The sequence below is a fragment of the Eleutherodactylus coqui genome, chromosome 1, assembly GCF_035609145.1.
Source record: "Eleutherodactylus coqui strain aEleCoq1 chromosome 1, aEleCoq1.hap1, whole genome shotgun sequence".
Taxonomy (NCBI): Eukaryota; Metazoa; Chordata; class Amphibia; order Anura; family Eleutherodactylidae; genus Eleutherodactylus; species Eleutherodactylus coqui.
This window is the reverse complement of record NC_089837.1, coordinates 369,348,354-369,368,703: the sequence shown is the minus strand read 5'-3', so window position 1 is coordinate 369,368,703 and position 20,350 is coordinate 369,348,354. Positions and strand designations below refer to the sequence as shown.

Sequence of the window (20,350 nt, the reverse complement as noted above, 5' to 3'; positions counted from 1 at the left end):
TTCCTATCAGGAACATTTTAAGGGTTAACAACAGCGATCAGCGTGAATACTGATCATGGCTGTTCTCTGTCAAGACAGCTGTCACCCACCATGTATGGAATTGGCTCAGCTCCCGAGCTTGCTACATACACAGACACCCAACATGTGCTGTACATATACGTCACACATCAGGAGGGCGTTAAACACACACAAAAGGCACGTGCAGCTGCAGAAACACGACGCGTACTAATTTCTTGCTGTAATTTTTGAGAGTATTCTCGTCTTAAAAGAAACAAATATAAACCAGTGCAGACTAATAAATATTCACATTGCAAATATCTTACTTTTTCTCAGGTGGAACATAGTGGAGATTCATGTTGACATTTGATGTGGTCTGATGATGTCTAATTCTTTCATTTGCTGAAAACGCTGCATTTATGGCAAAGTGTTTGACGTACGACTCAAGAATGGTAATGATGTTGGTCTGGCAGGGCAGTTTCACAAGCTGGAATGGAATTAAACAAAATGTCAGTCAATTCTGCTATATACATATCAGGTACAAAACTGTAGTTGTAGGTATGTACACAGTGCGGGGAGATGCTGATACACACTAGGGCCACCTGCAGACGGCCGGGTCAGACCCCGCTGTGAGAATTCTCGCAGGCGGACCCGACCCGAGCCCCTGCAGGGACCAGCGCGGCACTCACCTCTCCCGCGGCTCTGGCTCTTTAACGTGCTGGCTGCCAACCAGCCGTCGCATGCGCAGAGCGGAGCCGGCAGCCGGGGAGTGACATTTCTGCGCTGGGCTCTGCGAGCCCAGAGCAGAAATAGAGCATGCTGCGATTTGTTTTCTGCGCATGATTTCGCGCGGACAAATCGCGGCCGTCTGCCTAGAATTGCGTTTTCTAACGTAATCCTATAGCAGCTTCCACGAGCGGAAATTCTGCGGGAAATCCCACTGCGGAATTTCCGCCCGTGTGCAGGGGGCCTATGCTGGGAGGGAGTAAGAGATTTGTTATAATCTACCCGCTTGCGTTTGTTTATGTAATAACAATCCTCTTCAAGCTTCTTTTTCAAAATATCAGGTATTTCTATTACAATGTTCTTTTCTTCCATGTCCCGTTTTGAAACAATATCTTGTTCTTCTTTCTACAAAACAAGGCCAAGAATCTGGTTAAACGATCTAACGTGTCCGACAAGAAACAAGTACAAATTTAAGTTGACGTTTCAAAATATTCTAAACATCGCATGGCTGCTAACGGAGGTTTTCACGCTGAAGCTAGTCTCACATGATTGATTTCAATAGGACGTTAAATACATCGCATGGCTCTCACATTCCGCGTGATGCGAGGCTTAACATTTAAATAAACGGGACACGCTTCCGATCCTCTATCATACGTGAAAATAGCCTCGCATCTGCGGGTAAAATGCACGTTAACAAGCCCGAAATCACGCGCGCCTGTGTGAAACTCGCCTTAGATCCATTTTTATGCCACCTAGTAGAGCATTTGGATACGGTAGATGGGCCTGGGACCATCTCGGATTAAAATGAGCGAGTTACAACCATGTGACAAAGTAATATAGCAATATTGAGAGAAAAGTGAATCCATTTCACTCCATTCTCAAATAGCTAATAATGCTGGCTTCATACAAGCCGATTCCCATAGTTGAATCCGCATTCGGCGTCCTGACAGAGGATCCGCAGTAGGAGAAAAGCATGCATTTTCAATCTTTCCTTCACACTCGAAATTGCGTATTTCGCAAGAGGAGGTAAAATCGCAGCATGTTATATTTTGCGGCAGATTCCGCATGAATGGCCTCCATTGAAGTCAAGTAACATTGCGGATGGGCCGTGGATACCCACGCCATTGCCTAGTGACTGTGTGGGAAATACAAATATTGGAAAAAAAAATCTGTACTGTGCATGACCGACTGCGAGTGTCTGCAGCCATCTGCAGGCAGTGCAGAGTTTGCAGGTACATGGGGTTGTCAGCCAGGGTCAGAGACAGATTCCGCAGTGGGCTCCCGCATGAGGGTTCTGTCTCTCTCCAGATGAAATAAAAACAAACCCTGTAAAGCCTGAAGCCAAATCTTTTTTTTTTATGTTAGGGGAAAAAAATTCCTTCTTGGGTCCAAGTATGTTAATTAGAAGAAATGTCTAGATTAATGCCTCATACCCAGCATCTGCTGGACATGCCGTAAATGGGTGATAGAGGTGGGCTCCAGAGGTGGAGCCTGCATCTAACTGCTGAACGGGGGTCCTTCAACCCCTACATCACATGTCCCATTGAATGAAAAGATGGTTGTGCACAGCTCTCTCCATTTACTTCAATAGGAGTTACTAGGCAAGTGCCATTTCCTTAACCCCCATAGAAGTGTATGGAGGAAGCCACGCAAAAATACAGCTGCCTCTATCAATTCCTTGCCTTTATGCGACGACCATGTGGGATCCCATTCTGAGGATGATTTCACCTTTGAACCGCACATCTACCAGGCATATCCTGCGGACATTATGTCTTCAGGGAGATTATCCAGGTGACAAGTAATAACATTTGTGAGGGGTTGCACGGAGCTCTCCCTGCTAACACCTGATTATCGAGGGTAGCAACCAAATGACAAGGTAGCTTCAAAAAACAAAAAGTGGTTTCCAGATGAGAAAAGGGGTAAAAACTTTTTTTTTTTTAAATCGATTTCAGGAATCCTTTGGCACGCTCTTCCACATCTCAGCTGACTTACCATTTCTGCCTTTTCTTCAAAGTCACTCTCTTCACTTTTTATTTCCTCATCTGTCCCTTCCTCGCTGTCCTCCGATGAACTGCTCAGTGCTACGGGATAAGTACAGTGTGGCTGGTTACCTCAAATGTTTCTCTTATACATACTTTCATCTTTTAGCACTGCACAACAGAACAAACATTTACATCTCTTCACTCAAGAAATGGTTTACTTTCAGCATAAACACTTTCACAAGAATAGGACGGACCCGACTGGAGGGTTAAGTCTCTGCATGTAGCAGAGAAAACAGATGGTTGCATGGCACATTACGTGCTTATTAGAGTGTTGCTTCATTCAGTACAACCTATAGCCTGCATTCCTAAAATTCTGAAACCCCTTAAGCCACCATGATAAAATGAACCTTAGATTGGCTTATATTAACCCTTTAAGGACATGACTCTTTTTTTCCCCTATTTTTGGTTTTTCCTCTCCCCTTAAAAAAAAAAATCATAACTTTTACTTATCCATTGACGTCGCTGTATGAGGGCTTGTTTTTTGCGGGACGAGTTGTATATATTTTTTTTAAACTCGTTTCATTGAAAAGTAAAAGGGAGGGAAAAAATAAGAAAAAGGGAAAAAGAAAGGACGTATGTAAAGTGGACATGGCATAACAGGAACAATACGAGACCGCCAGGATACCAGCCCACTGGCCACCACGGTCCAACATCCTAGAATAAATCTCAGATCCCCCAGCCTGCCTCCAGCATCCATTAATTACCGAGAGAGTTGATATAGCCGAGTAGAGCAATCGCGGAGGGAACAGAGTGAGCGAGGAGTCACACCATCGACCCCATACTTTCTGAAATGTATCTGGGCATTTGCGTGCCTTATAGACCAAGTTATTGAAGGGAATAGTTGTGTTGGTGAGTTTTCTCCACATCGGCAGGGAAGGTCCATCCACCTCAGCGCAATTACTTTCCTAGCCAGGAACAGGACCTCTGAGAAAAACTCTATCATGGTGTTGCCAATGCTCTTCGTCAAGAATGCCGAAAAGACAGACCTCTGGGGTAACGGGAACTGGGATACTAAGAATCTCAGATAGCAAACTTATGACCTCACCCCAGTACGACTGGATTGACTGACAGTCCCAAATCATATGCCAGGTAGCACTAATGCACTATGTATAACGGAGTTGTATTTTTTTTTAAACTTGTTTTATTGAACAGTATGTATTTCGTACATTGCATGAATAAACTACTTTGGTTACATCATAGGCTCTTGTGATTGTATAATTACATTTTAATACATTACATTAACATATGCTAGAATTGAATACAGTGTGGCAGTGTATTTGCTCATGGAGTCAGTGGAGGGCCATTACTTTCTCGTATTTTACCGGTTCGTTCTAGGTACGGTTGCTCTCAACAGACTTTGGAATTGGTCTTGTGTGAATACTGTACTTGTTGATCCGCACCATCTTTCCCATACCCTATCGAATTTCTCGGGGCATTTTCTATTTTTGTACACTATTTTTTCATATGGTAGGATAGCATTGACTATGCTCTGCCATTTTGAGAGTGTCGGGGGGCGTCTATCCATCCATCGCAAAGCTATTGCCTTGCGGGCATAGAATAGTGTCTTAGTGAGGAATATCCTGTCGTGGTATTGCCACTGTTCTTCGTCTAGAATGCCCAATAAGCATACTGCTGGGTCTTGTGGTACCGGTATACCCATCAGTTGGGTTAGGAATTCTGTAATTTCTCCTCAGTATGTGTAGATGTTGGTGCAGCTCCATATTAGATGGTTGAAGTTTGCATTGGGGGCTCTACATCTATGGCGCTGGTTTGTGGGTATCCTATTCATTTTATGCAGTCTGATCGGCGTCAAATAGCACTGGTGTAATATATATAATTGAGTTAGTTTGTTGTTTGCAGCTGGTGATACCGCTGTGTACGTGGACACTGCAGTTTCCCAGTCCTCATTAGTGAGGGTGGGGATGAGCTCTTTCCATCTTTCCACCACTGCGACGTACCACAATTTTGTGTCGCTACAAAGTTGCGCGACTTTGTAGCGCTCTTTTGCTGGGACTGTTGGGGGAGGAGATGGGACGTCTTGAAATAGAAGCCCTACCCTGAAAATTACCTTATTGGCATACAAAAAAAAAAAAATCAAATAAAAATAATAAATACATCACCTATTAGACGCTGTCAGCTGCAGCGCGTGTCCCCTCTGCAGCTCCGGCACAATTTTCTGTAGTCTTCAGTCAGCCCTTCCTGGATTGAAGGTTTAAAATCCTCGCCTCCAGAAAACGCTGGCTGTGATTGGTTCTCAAGCACCGTGGGTCAGCTAATCAGATCTCCCTCCATACAAACCCCGAAGCTGCACGACGTGACTACTACTACAGTACGTCCTGTAGCAATAAGGGGTTAAAAAAGTACTCCCAGAATCCGTATATCAATATTTGTCACCTATCCACAGGAGAGATGACAAATTCCTGATTGGTGTGGTCTCATCACTGGGATCCCCATCGAATGAAGGTCCCACGTTCCTTTTCCTCGCCAATGCATCTAAACACAATAATTATGCCGCACTGTGACAAGCATAAACTTAAAAAACAATAAAGAATAGAAAAATTCTGTTATTTCATCATTTCCCCCAAAGTAGGTTAATCAACAAGATATATGTACCCAAAAATGGTTCTCTTATATAATATAATTATTTTTGATTGATGGAGAAATTAAAAAAAAAAGTGTTATGGCTTCCTGTATTTTTTCCCATGAGATGAACCATTGTTGTACAAAAGTAGTAAAGTATAAAAAGCTAACTATAAATGAACCTAGCTTATTTTGGCATTAAGGAGCTACAGGACAACATCAACCTGGAAAAAACTAAAGTAAAACCTTCTTGTTTTCACCCAGAGTCTGACTCCTGGCATGATTTCTACCACTGTAAGGCCGCCTGCAGACGAGCGGAAATCCCGCCGCGGGATTTCCCGCGGGATTTCCGCCGCTGAAAGTCTGCATAGGAGTGCATTAAAATACGCACTCCTATGCAGACGGCCGCGGTTTGGCCGTGCGAAATCTCGCGCGGCAAACAAACCGCGGCATGTTCTAATTTTCTGCGGGGCACGCACTCACCCGGCCGCCGGCTCCGGTCTGCGCATGCGCCGGCTGCGAGGCAGCCGGCACATGAAAGCCGGGTGAGTACGCGCTCGTCCCTGCAGGCGCTCGGGTCGGATCGCGCGGCGAGAATTCTCGCTGCCGGATCCGACCCGCTCGTCTGCAGGCGGCCTAAAACTTTTCAGGATATAATGAACTGCTTTTTTTCACTGTAATCATTGGAATTTTTTGGTATCACTATAATAACTAATATTAACTGGGAAATAATAAACTTAAGGCCCATTTACACGGGCCGAATGTCAGGCAAAAAATGCCTGACACTCGTCCCTGTGTGTACGCACTCCCATGCTGCTGCACAGGAGCTAGTATTGCTGGCTCACAGCGGGGCGGCTGGAGATTTCACGCCTCGCTCCATTCATTTAATATAGCAGCCGTACAGTACTGAACGGCTGCTATTTACACTGAGCGATCAGCTCGTCTATTGTTTATGGTGCATAAAATCCTGAACACTGATCAGTCAGTATAAACAGCAGCTGTTCAGTACTGAACAGCCGCTATGTTAAGTGAATGGAGAGGGGCGAGGGGGGGGAGCGAGGAGTGAAATCTCCTCCAACCGCACAGGCTCCCTGCTGGAAGCTCCGTCAGCGATAATTGCACCTGTGCAGCAGCACAGGTGCGGGTACATGTGGGGACGAGTGTCGGGCATCGTTTGCCTGACATTCGTCCCATGTAAATGGCCCTTTACATGGACACAATTGTGGAAACTCAGCTATAGAGAGTGTTGGCTCTGTAAGGTTTATTTTGTTACATATCAGGATGAAAAACAAACAAAACAAAATAGTGAGGAATTGGAACCTAACTACATGAAGTTACAGAACTTTCTGATAAACCAAAAAACGTAAAACCTCTTTAAATACACGACATATAAAGCCTATCCTTGAGAGGTACTGGTGTATCTTGACGCCACCGGAAACTAGGGGCTGACCTGGCTTTGCTGGGGTTTATGCCCCCTGCCAAGCCCCTACCTAGCTAGTACAGTGGCAGGGAAGACAGTCAGAGCTGAGGTGCTGAGAGCAGGGAACAATGACAGTGGGGCCTGGTCACAGGGGGTGCATTGCACTCTCCCTTCCTGCAGTGCACTTATTGCGTTGCCTTATCTCTGCCACGGGCTGTGCTTCCCTGATCCTGCACTGTAGTTTGCGCAGCTCACCTCCCCTCCCCTGCGCTCCATGCTCCAGCGCTGTAGTTACAGCCGTGCCTCGGCTCCCCACTCCGGCACTCTGCTGCGTTGCCTTAGCGGCTCCGCTCCCTGCTTCAGCGCTGTCTCACCGCCTCTGATCGCCGTTCTGGTGAGGTCTTGCAGTGCCTCAGGTCTCCCCGCCTCCACTCTGGCGCTGCAATGTCCACGGCTCAGCTCCCCGCTCCTCTGGCACGGCACTGGGAGGCCTCACAGCAGAAGCACCCGATGGAGCCGCGCTAGCACACATTGATGGAGCCACGGGGTGGTGAGTAACACAGCTGCGAGGAGACGGCACAGCACACTGTCTAACAGCCAATCCAGAGGTAGGGGTGCGACAGGGCCGTCCCTCTATCTAAGCCCTGTCACACCCCTACCGTCCGATGGCGTCAAGGTACACCAGTACTCCTTGAGATAACACACTTACAGTGATCATCATTGTCTTCTTTTTCATTAGCTGGTAGACTTTTTAGAACAGAGTCGACCCCAGGCAAGCGACACCGTCTCTTCTTCCTTCCTTTCCTCCTCCTGAAAGCATAAACGCCAGAATGTTTATTTTGCATATATTTTTGGTGTAAGACATTTAAGGCCTACTTACACAGAGTCATGATCGCTCAAACAACAGTTTGAGTGACAGCTTTGAGCGATTATTTTGCATAATCTTTTAAGTAGCTACTCAGCTACTTAAGAGCAATTAAGTGTGCAAATGAAGCCTTAGCTGAAAGCAGTTAATAGCCCGAGGGCTCCTATCTGCTTTCAGTTCTTTTGTTCTACAGCGGGAAACAATGCTATCAGAACTCCCAGTGGAGAACTGCTGATAAGGCTGAAGGACGATTTTTAGGTTGGCCTGAATTTAATGATCAGCTAGCAGTGCAAGAAAAGTGCAAGATGGCCGCGCATTTAGACGCAAAGATTATCACTCAAACAATCGCTTTTTAGTGATTTTTGAGCGATCATCGCTCCGTGTAAATGGGCCTTAAGTCATTGAAAAACAACATACTGCCCTATTTATACAGGATAACTGTTTTTAGAATAAATGAGCATTTACAGATTTAAAGATAATTGTTTGAAATCCTTCCCATTTCCCTCATTAGCAATGTAAACACTGTATAGGTTGTTTGCTCAGGTAGGCGTGAGTTTATGCGAGGAATCTCTGGCTGGGGAGTTTTTAATTAGTGTGAAGAAAAGCCATTGTCTACTGCTGAATGAGAAATCAAGTAGTCATTATGTCTAGCTGGGCGAACAATCACCCCTCCCCTCAAGTTGTTCAGTCTTTCAAAGACTGAACTAATACTATTTAAATGAAAGGTAAAGCAAAATGAACTAACAACCATTTTTAGGCAGGCTGAGACACAGCGATAAATGACAAGTGCATGAATAATGCACGATGGCTTTGCATTTACACGTAATGATTATTGCCCAAATTCGTTCATTTGAACGAACTTTGAGCGATAAACGTTGCATGTAAATGAGCCTTTCCATGAACCACACAGTAATTGTTAATTGTCACAGATAACTCACAGTTACTGATTTAGTTATGTTAGTAGGCTAAAGGTCATCTGGGACATTGATGAGTTCTAGATTATACTTTTCATAGCAGGCTATAACAACAAGCTCACTTTGGTAAATGAGTCTATTGTGTAGAATGTAAAAAAACAACAAAAAAACTTATCAGTATATATAAACAGTTAAAGGATTTGCACTGTGAGCACTGGCCCCTTAACAAATAGTACAGGAGAAAACCTGGAAGATGAGTGGGGAAGGCGAATCTATTAAACAGTTTTTTCTCAAATATATTCACTAGAGAAAAAGAAATGTCACACAAATTGCAAGGGGATAAGACGACCCCCCCCCCCTCTTCCCCCCCCCCCCCCCCCCCGCTAAATCACCTGCCTAACTCAGGAGGAAGTGCAGAGACGGTTAAAAATATATGGGAAAAAAAAAAATCGACAATTCGCTGACCCAGATGGAATACACCCAAGGGTTCTAAGGGAACTAAGGAATGTTATAGACCGCTATTTCTTATATTTATGGACACTATAGAGACTGGGGCTGTATTACTAGATTGGCGTATAGCGATATACAAAAATGGGTCTAGAAGTGAGCCTGGTAACTACAGGCCGGTAAGTCCACTTCAATAATTGGAAAAATATTCGAACGGAATAACTCCTTATCGCATGGGTTCATGAGGGGTCGATCATGTCAGACCAATCTGATCAGCTTCTACAATGAAGTAAATTCTAAGCTGGACCTGGGAGAGTCTATTGATCTTTTATATCGGGATTTCCCTAAAGCATTTGACACCTTGCCACATAATAGGCTGATATATAAAATGAGACAGTTCGGATTGGGTGAAAACGTGTGTATCTGGGTAAAGAACTGGCTCAGAGAAAGGAAGCAGAGTGCGATAATAAATGGCTCATACTCTGATTGGGCCACCGTCACTAGTGGGGTGCCACAGGGTTCAGTATTAGGCCCCAATCTGTTCATTATATTTATCAACGACCTGATAGAGGGGCTGCACAGCAAAATATCAATATTTGCAGATGATACAAAATTATACAAGTTAATTAATACAATGGAGGACAATACACGGCTGACCTAGATAAGCTGGGGGCTTGGGTAGAAAAATGGCAAATGAAGTTTATTTTGATAATTATAAGGTTATGCACATGGGCAGGAGAAACGGATGTCACCAATATACACTAAATGGGGTACTGCTAGGGAAAGGTGAATGGTCAATAACTGACCATATGTGCCGAGAAGTCAGTAGAGATGGGGAACCAGAGCATCAAGGGAGTGTAGGCTGGTCTATTATTTTCTCATCAGTCGCTGAAGGGGTTATTGTTTTGTTTTTAACAAGCCGCAGGACAGTCTCTTTAAGCCCTGATAGAACACATTAACGTGTAGCATAACAGGCAATTAACAAGCCTAAACCAGCAGGAACAGGCAATTTTCATGCAAGCAGATTTTTCATATATTGTGTCTCTATATTTGTCTGTTTTCTGAGGAACAGTGCACTTCTGAAGCTTTCCCAACCGGCTTATAAATGTGTGCATTTGATATGTGCAGCAAACCTTTCTTTTATCCATTTGCATATGCACACTGTGCAATAAAGTATATGAAAACAGGATTTTTGTCACTTACCATCACGTTCATTTGGGGACACAGCACACCTAAGGTTAAGGTCTTCTGTGTCCCCCCCAATGATATGGATGAGAAGACTGATTACCATAAGATGCATCTGTATATCGCCTGCATTTCAGTGGGGCTTCCCTAAATGTTTTCTTGTCCTACCTAGAAGGCTACCATTGGTTTTATGGATCCAATAAGACCTGTTCACATTAACGCCATGGCTCCCACTGAATCCTGGAGGACCCAAATGACTTAACTGGGTCCATCAGGTTTCCATTTTATACTGCGCTAATCTTGTTTTCAAAAATACTAACAAACCCTGACAGAAAGCACAGAACACAGATATAAACAGAGCGTGATATAAATGCAATACGACATACGGACGCTATAGAATTTGTAAATATTTGTATTCTACATGTTGACATATTGTTCATGTGATACAGGTCCTAGCCGGATACGGATTCAGCTAATGATAATGTACCTTTTTCATCCACCAAATTCGTAGCATGCATGGAGAGTGTATTTTGTAAATACTAATCAAAAAGCTATCAAATAAAAATATGGATCTGAAGAATGATGTGAAGATGTAGAGCCCACTGCAGTACTTCTAAATACAGCGATCGCCTTGGGGCTCCCTGCACCCGTCTAATCCCCAAAAGGGTTGCACCTCTCATCTGCCTCCATAAAGGTCCATCTGAGAGGGCATGCCATCTTCTAGTGATGGTCCAGCCTGCTCTCTGCAGGATGGTCAGGCATCAATAAATGGCTATAAGAAGGCCGATATGCAGCACCCTCATGTACTATTAGTAGGGCAAGTACCTGGAAGTTCCAGGGATTACTACGGTAGAAGGTTATCTAATCTCAGAGCTCCCACTAAACACAGTAAAAGAAGAAATGATTGAGGAAATAAAAAAAAAAAAGGAGAGTATAAATATGGGGTATGTAAATGTAGCAGCATTACGTGTCTACCTAGAGAGGTTCCTTACATGCGGGCCACGGCTTTCCTTGCCAGCTTTCTCTGCAATCGTCTGTTTTCATCAGTATCACGGAGAACATGGTCTTCCGCTGCCCATCGATCCCAGCTAAAATCCATCAAAAGTAAACACATAAGTAACAAGAACACAAGGGGGTTTAAGTGCAAGATGTGGAGTAAAAAAATCATCATCTATTAGATACAAATAGGTACCATGTGAAACATTGCCATTGTACAGAAGAACAACATACATGGCGTATTTTAAAGTATCCACTTGTCAAACCAACAAATAGTTTAGAAAAGAACTAGACCCCTTGGGGACAGGCCAATTTTAGGCCCTAACGACAAACCAATTTTTTTGTTTTTTTCCATCATTGTGAACCTAATGCCTTAATCTTTTACTTTCACATAGACACTGGGTTTTTTGGGGAGGGGGGGGGGGCAGTTGTATTTGTAATGACATCATTTTTGGGTAAATATAATTTATTGCATAACTTTTATGCTTTTTTTTTTTTTAGGGGGACTGGGTATATTTAGATTTCATTTTTATGGCATTCAGCCCACTAGGGGACCTGGATTTTATTAGGAACTACTGTTCCTATATTATACTGCTATACTTCAGTATTGCAGTGTGTTATTGTTACAACAGTATTGAATCCTGCTAAGCCTCATAGGCCACCATAGATGGCAGACCCACTGAAGAGCCTCCAGGTGCTATAGCAACGTATTGGCAACCTGCAATCACACTGCGTTACGCCAATAGGTGACATATCGGTGATCTCTGAGGGGTTAAATAGCAATTTCAAAACACAGTTTTAGCATTTTTCAAATCGTACAACTAAGGCTGGCTTCACACGGATGATAAAAATCGCACGGAATTTGTACGTTTTGAGATGCACAAATATGAACCCCATTCTTTGAACGGCGTCATATACAAGAGGCATATATTCCTGCATGGCATCGCAATACGGGAAACAAATCGCAGCATGTTCTATCTTCCTGCGTGCTCTCGCATTGCAGCCCCATTGCTTTCAATGGGGCCGATGGCAGCAGCACAAGCCCCTTTAAAAGCAATAGAAGTATTTCTGCAATCCTCTGCCGCGGCTGTGACTGCTGCGCCAGAGGATCCCTTCATCCTCGAAGTGATGCGAGGCTGTTTTCACATGAAAATTCCTTACATCCACAGGAATTTCACATGGTGGGGAGCGCGATATGAGGGCAGGATTCATGGGATTCATGGTGAACTTTGCCTAAGACAAAGCATTGGATGTTATGTTCATTCAAACTTCTGATCAGACACAAGTGTGTAGTCTAGTCTGCCATAGTACAGGAAGTGGCCATGCTGCTCTCTAGAAGAACACATGCAACTCACGCCCCCACCACAGGAGAGGGTTACTTGCAGGCAGCAACTCAGCTCTACTGGAGATGACTCCATAGGGAATCCTGAAGGACAACTTACACATGATATACTCTGGAGGTTCAGCCTGCGGTAAGGCATTTCAAGAAGTGTCTTGCAGTGAAGGCAATGGGATTTAAAGTGGAGCACCAATTTTAAAGTTGGTTATATTTAAAAGATAAAAGTAGACTGAACCTAATAGTCTTGGCAGGATAGGACATGGAAATTCTGGATAAAAGCAGCACTGGACTACAGCTGGATCCCAGCCATGTGTTACTTACATACTAAATTACCAATACAGCTGCAGGATTACGAAAAGGAATCTCTCGTCATAGAGATGAATGGAGGAGCACCCACACTAGTCAGCTGAAAGAGTCACGCTGTGCGCCGTGCCGTAACTCCATAGGGGCACAGAACTGGAACGGGGCACCCATTGAGTATGGAGCACAGCTGCCTGGACTCCCTGTTCCATTAACTTAGAGCCCCATAACAGTTTATGGGGCTCAAAGGTGATGACATGTTCCATTTAGGGTACGTTCACATATAGAAGAAATGCTGCAGATTTTCCGCACTTATTAGAGACCGCCGGGTGCGCTGACAGTGTGAAGAGGCCTTAGCTGCATGTGCTGTCATGGGCAGGAATAATCCTCCATTTCCCATGTGCTGACGTGGTTGCCACCTCTGTACACAGCTCTTCTCCATTAGCTGCATTATATAAAGCACTGCCCATTGCTTTGCCATACCTTCTATTCCAACCGTTAAAATGGATCAGATACTCTGGATTTTTTCTGCCTTCGTCATCTTTGCTGACAACAACATCAACAACCTGAAAGAAATAAGACAATCAGAGCAAAAAGTGCTTTTATAGATGCAGCAAATGGCAATCTATCATCTCCATTCTGAACAATAGTAGGTCTTAAAGGGATTCTGTCATGAGGTTCATATTACCCGGGCAGGGATTCCCATTACCCCGTGGGTGTTGTATTTTGGAATGCTGCAGCGTTCCAGAATAAATAACCTTTGAAGTTTGATTTTGCTCCAAATCACGGGGACGGCACTGAGGCCATGCCAAAGTCTCCTGGCTGCTGCATGGAAACTGACCGCTCCTCCCTCTGCTAATGTGCCTGCACACAAACGGATTTTCTCAGTGGAATCTGTGGTGGGCGTCCACACCGCGGATCCGCAGCATGCTATGGAAAAACGCTTTTTCCTGCACACCTGCGGAAAACAACTGCAATTTCTGCAAGCGGAGGGAAAAAAAAAAAATCAGACTGCATCAGAGTGCAGTCGGCTCCTGGATGGCTGGTGAGAGGCCTGTAGGCCTTAGAAGTAGAGATGAGCGAACGTACTCGGTAAGGGCGATTTCGCAATCGAGCACCGCGATTTTCGAGTACTTCACTACTCGGGTGAAAAGTACTCGGGGGCGCTGGGGGTGAGCGGGGGGATTGCAGAGGGGAGTGGGGGGGGGGGAGGGAGAGAGAGAGCTCCCACCTGTTCCGCGCTGCTACCCCCCGCTCTACCATGCTACGCCCCGCCCCACAGCGCACCCGAGTACTTTTCACCCGAGTAGTGAAGTACTCGAAAATCGCGGTGCTCGATTGCGAAATCGCCCTTACCGAGTACGTTCGCTCATCTCTACTTAGAAGTCTCCTCGCTCACCTTCTAGGCGCTCTCAAGGAGAACCGATACCCTTCCCGACTCAAATACGTCTGCCAGACGCACCTAAATCTGCTGCTGTGGGTTTCTGCGTTGTAACCCATACGTACTCATGTAGATTTGGGTGCAGAATTCTCGGCGTCCTTCGGCACATCTTGCAGAATATTCCGTGTGAGGGGTCCCTTAAAGGGGTTTTCTGAGTTACTATGTGTATATTATTGTTGGGTCCTCCATAAACCCACCGTTCCACCATCACGGCATGTGACATCACCCGGCTCAGTGACGCCCCTGCCCACCTCCCATTGGCTGCGGTCACATAGGTAAACAACCCTATCACCATATAAATAGTAGACCGCAGCAGCGTGCAGTGGGAGGCGAGGACTTCCGTGTACGTTTTATCACAGGCTTTCCCCCAATATTTGGGCTTCTCAGAAAACCTCTTGAAGCTAAAAGTAACCACCGAGAAGACACCAAGTATTGTTAGGCAGGCTGCCCGGATTCCGCTTCTGTCCGCGGCAGGCGACCCCACCTATGTGTTTCTTCTGTACTATGCTAGCCCTCGGACATGCACAGTACAGGTTCGTTTTCTCTGTTCCATCGCAAGGCGATGACAGGGGTACCCGCGCAATATTAATTGTGGATGGACCACGGGTCGGACGGCTTCCATTGACTTCAATGGAAGCCGTCTGTGTGTAATCCACACAAGGATAGAACATGCTGCGGTTTAAAATCCGCTCGTGGAAACCGCCATTACTGCCCGCTCATCTACGTCGGCATGCGAAGGTTCTATTCTATCAATAGGCGTGGAATACCGCAGATCGTTCACACGGGTGATGACTGTGAATTCCGCTATTGAAATCTGGTTGTGTGAAGCCAGCCTTATGTAACAACTATGCGGGTGGCTATACAGTGACGCTGTGTATTAAGAAGCCTCATGTAGGGCAGGTGACCAGAGCAACCAATCAGATCACTTCTAATTATCCAACTTCCAGGCAAAAAAGTTGTATTCTGATTGGCTCCTTTCTGCCTGTGGCGGTCCTTATACTTCGATACGCTACAAGGGTGGGCTTTGTACCCCTGTTAGTACTAATGGAGCCTCAGGCACTGCAGAGCAGTGGTGACGTCACCCCCTCACACACAGAGCACTGCTGATGATGTCACCCCGGGTCGTGCAGTGAATGGCGGATGAGCCTCATGCAGGGGATGGTGACTACAGACTCTCACAGCACACAAGCACACTGCGCGCACCTTGGCATCGTACAACACTTTGGCCTTGGTCGGGTCTGGTTCAAAGCAGAGAACTTTCTCCCCTTTTTGGAACTTAAATTTCATTCCCCGCGAGTTCATTTGTTCATCATGGCGAAAAGCAGGAAGCGAAACTCCCGCAGCAGCCTGAGCGCTGCACAGAGCACGGGGGGAGAGGAAGACGCCGCCATTCGGGGACAGAGAAGCCTCGCCCTCTCTTGCACGGCTAGCAAATCACAAAGTCACTCCGAGATAATTGGGGAATTACAGCCAATGAGATGTGAGCAAGGGCGGAGCTATTCTGAAATTAACCTATCGCGTTCACGGGTGTGTCAGCCGACATCTTTTACGTCACGAGCACGTGATCGCCAGCAAGCACTTCGTAAATATTGCTATGAGAGGCGCGTTCTAGGCGCATGCGCAGAGCAATCCCCATCGTACAGTTGCAGGTGTGCACGAGTGATACCCCAGGAAACGGAAGGGTTAAACAACATGGCTTCCTATAAAGCAGGGTTTTGCTTCTCTATGCTAAGATGTAAATAAAGTACCGACGGTGGCTGAAAAGGGTCGTTATGGTTACAGTGAGAAACATGTCCCTTCAGTAGTCCCTCACAAACGGTTCTACATTTACGTTGTGCGGTGGCCCGCCCCTCCAGTAATTGTACAACAGCTTTCTCTATGCAATCCTGGAAGAGACGAGAAGCCACAAAATGGAAGCATCAATATCAATTCTCGCGGCAGATTTGTGCGCTGCAAGACGTACGACTACGAACCGCGTGCTCATATGCGGTCATACACATCGGCGTTTTACCCCCCCACATCGCACTGCGATGCTGGAAACACACCGCGGCACGTTCTGTCTTGTGCATGCTCTGACATTGCATCGCCCACTATCTGCAGTGGGGCCGACGGCAGCATCGCAGCACGTGTGAGGTGCACGCAAGTGTGATGCGTCGCATGGCTTCCCATTGAAAACAATGGGGAAGAACTCTGCGATCCTCCGCCGCAACTGTCAAGCGATTTACTAGAAAACACCTCGCATCTACGCCAAAATCACATGTTGGCGAGCACGATATCAGGCCGACTTTCACATCTGATATCGAACTTGCCCATGTGAAATTAGCCTTGGCCCTCCTGTCCACGGGCGCGCCGATTCTGTGCAGGGAATCCCACATGGAATCCAGCCCTACGTGCGACTAGTGACCCATGCGTACCTGATTACCCCGGCAGCGGCGTCCGCGCGGATCCCTCCACTTCCGAATTCGCTATACTGCACATGGTCCTCACGGCTCGCCATCATAAATGCGCAGTATGTATTTTAAATCTCCTGACTTCCCGCGGATCCGCAGTGTCAGCTGCGTGTGTGCCGCAAAACGGATGGCTTCCGATGACTTCAATGAAAGCTGTCCGTGTGGGATCCGCAGAAAAATGGAGCATGCTGCGATTTGTCGTCCGGACCAAAATGTGCGCATGTTTTAATCCGTTTGCGGACGCCCATGTATCCCTGTGGACAGCTTGATTTGCGGATCTCCTGCACGGATTCTGCAAATCATACCCACCCCTGGACATTGGGCCTCAAGGTCCTGAACTCCGGAGTGATTCTCTCGTTAGGAAATCCCTGTTACTTTATAATTTACGTATGGTTTGCTATTAACATTGACACGGCCAAAGATTAGGGATGAGTTTTATGAAACTGTCTGAAAGAAAAGCACTTTGTTGCCCATAGCAACCAATCACAGCAGCTTTCATTTTTTCAATAGCACTATGAGGAATGAAAGTTGAGCTGTGATTGGTTGCCATGATCAAAGACAGGTTTTCTTTTAGAATCTCCCCCTATGTCTATGGAACCGTCACGCCTCCCAACGAAGTGTCCTGTAGCCATCAGGCCGAGGCGCGACCCCTAGACGTGCGTCTGACTCCGTATGCCACACGGCGTGTGTTTATCGTTCATGAACACTGGCGAATGGGTCCATGTAATGTCAAAGGACTTGTTGGAACAAGTATGGTGAAGGAAGTACCAACAAAGTCCTGGATTTACAAATTGGGGAAAAAATTTGAAAAACCAGAAGTGTTCTGCTTCAATACGCAGGACGCCAGAAGACGTCTGATTGTGTGTGACGGATAGATCAGAGGCTGCAGCTTCCCATCCCTGGCATCAGAAGGTGAGCGCCGATGCCATAAGAACGAGCAGAGATTCTGCAGCTTCTGATTAGCTGGCACTGGATCGCCACGGCAGGGAACAGTTAGGTACTGCTCCTTTTCTTATTTTAGCACAGGGGGCACTGAAGGGGATGTGCTGTCCAGTAACTGGACAACCCCTTTAAGAAGACTTTCGCAAGAAACTGGTATTTATTTCACGTGTCAAAGAGCTGTTAAAAAACCAAAATTGCACCCATATGGTGTGTCCGTAGTCCAGGAGATGCTTCCAATGGATTTGGAGAGGTGCAGTATGTTTATAGGTGACACCCTCAAAGACACTATACGGCGGGAGGTTGCTGCCATTACCAATGTCACATTATCAGATGTATTTGCCAATGTGCAGACTTGGATACAAACGTGTTGGATGCCGGAGGGGCCATTCTCAGCATACGCTGTAGGCACAACTTGCTTTGCAACATACAAGGTAAATACATTTTGTCAAAGACAATCCAGCACCCAGAAGAAGTTGTTGTTTTGCTGCAAAACTTGGCATGCAGTTACATCTGAGGCAGATGGGCAAATGATTAGGGTTGTGGTGTGATTAGATGGACGGTCTTGCCATCTGAGGCCCTAAAAGTGGTTCCACTCTTGGCCTATAAAAGGCTCTCAGAGGCTCCTTGGGTGTAGTGACCTTTCTTTCCGCTTGTGTAGATCTTGTTGACCACTAGACGTCTCTACGATGCAATCCAAGAGATTTAGCCCAGTTAACAGAGTTTGAGAGGGGCACATTATTGGAATGCCAGAAGCTGGATGATAATATCGACGAATCGCCCGCCACATGGGCTGCTCTGACCAGATTGTTAGGTGTTGGGAGCAGTAGATGTGTGCGGACACACACATATGCCAACCGGGCTCAGGACACCCTCAACAGAGCACCAGTAGAGAGGATCATCTGATTGTCCAACAAGCACGAGTAGCTCCCACTGTTTAGTTGTCCACCATCCAGAGACAGGTGGCACCATCACTACAGGCCCCTATGTCTGTTGGAACCATTTCCAGGTATTTAGCTGAAGGACATTTTGGTTTCACGGCGACGATTATGTGCACGGCCTTTGACACCCACCCACCACCACCAACTTCTGTTTGCAGTGGTGTTGTGAACAACGAAACTGCACTGCTAGTATGATGGTCTGGGGGGCCATTGTATACGACAGTTGGTCATCACTAGTAGTGGTAGGAGGGACAATGACAGCTCAGCAATATGTTCAGGACATCCTGCAGCCACATGTGTTCTCCTCATGGCGGCTTTCAAGAGGCATTTTCCACCAGGATAATGCTCGGCCGCACAGAGTAAGGGCAAACTTTTTTCGGAATGCCTCCACAGCATTGTTACACTTACGTGGCTGCCGGGTCTCCAGATTTATCAGCAATAGAACGTGCATAAGGCTATCTGGGACTCCAAATTTGACAGCCTATGAGTTTGCATGATCTAGAGGCTCAGTTATAGTGAGTGTGAACCGATATGCCACAGGATACCATACAAAACCTGTATGCCTCCATGCCCATCCGTATCACATCTTGTATCCAAGCTAGAGGTGATAGAACAGGGTACTAGAGCCTCCATGCCCATCCGTATCACATCTTGTATGCAAGCTAGAGGTGATACAATAGGGTACTAGAACCTCCATGTCCAACCGCATCACATCTTGTATCCAAGCTAGAGGCGGCCCAAAAAGGTACTCGAGCCTCCATGTCTGCAGATATCAGATCTTGTATCAAAGCTAGAGGCGGTACAACAGGGTACTAGAGCCTCCATGCCCGCATGTATCACATCTTCTTTCCAAGCTAGAGGCAGTAAAACAGAGTATTAGAGCTTCCATGCCTGCCCGTATCACATCTTGTATCCAAGCTAGAGGCAGTACAACAGGGCACTAGAGGCTCCATGCCCGGCTGTATCACATCTTGTATCCAAGCTAGAGGCAGTACAACAGGGTACTAGAGCCTCCATGCCCGCCCGTATCACATCTTGTATCCAAGCTAGAGGGGTACAACAGGGTACTAGAGCCTTCATGCTCACCTATATCACATCTTGTATCCAAACTATCACTATCTAATAGAATTCAAAAGATGGGAAGGGTCGGAAGGGAATGCAAAAGATCACCTGGCGACGTACGTTTATAGAGGATTTGTGTACTCCTGAAACTGCTGCCTTTGATCATCAACTATGACATTCTTTTGCCAAGCAATGCACAAAAAGGTGTGGGAGGACCTAAATCTAAATAAATAAGTCTCCATGTTTACAGATACTACATTTGAAGGAATGCTGCCATCCAATAGGTGGCGCTGCAGAGGTATTGTTCCATCTTCACTTATTTGCATATATTTCCCAGAGGAGCATACATGGCCTTATAAGTCTCCTTACTCACCTTCTAGGTGTTTACACATACCTTCTAGGTGCTCTCCTTAAGGGGAGATGATACTCCTCCTGACCCACGTCACAGGCCTCTCAATAGCCAAGCCAGAATCCTACTGTACACTGATAAGGGGCAAAAACCCCGAAACAGCTGTCTGCATATGGACTCCGCTTTGGTTTTCAATTCCCAATCTTTGTTTTAAAGACTTGTTTAAAGGGTCTTAAATTGATTTGAAGGAATGCTGCCATCCAATAGGTGGCGCTGCAGAGTTGTTCATTCTTCCCTATTTGCATACAGATACTGCAGTCATGCTCCTCTCCATTTGTCCCCTATTTCTCCTACTCA

At 46.0% G+C, this 20,350-nt stretch overlaps 1 protein-coding gene across 2 annotated transcripts in view; it reads right to left on the bottom strand.

Moving 5' to 3' along the window:
- Positions 1 to 15,659, bottom strand: part of MSL3 (MSL complex subunit 3) — a 28,020-nt gene extending 12,361 nt beyond the window's left edge. For both annotated transcript variants that reach the window (XM_066578015.1, XM_066578021.1), the window contains exons 1-7: positions 15,456 to 15,659; positions 13,295 to 13,377; positions 11,169 to 11,264; positions 7,475 to 7,575; positions 2,716 to 2,804; positions 1,006 to 1,128; positions 324 to 484 (exon numbers count right to left, since the gene is read on the bottom strand). In XM_066578015.1, the coding sequence (XP_066434112.1) occupies positions 324 to 484; positions 1,006 to 1,128; positions 2,716 to 2,804; positions 7,475 to 7,575; positions 11,169 to 11,264; positions 13,295 to 13,377; positions 15,456 to 15,554 (752 nt within the window). In that variant the 5' untranslated portion in view covers positions 15,555 to 15,659. The remainder of the gene's footprint in view (positions 1 to 323; positions 485 to 1,005; positions 1,129 to 2,715; positions 2,805 to 7,474; positions 7,576 to 11,168; positions 11,265 to 13,294; positions 13,378 to 15,455) is intronic.
- Positions 15,660 to 20,350: the final 4,691 nt, after the last annotated feature.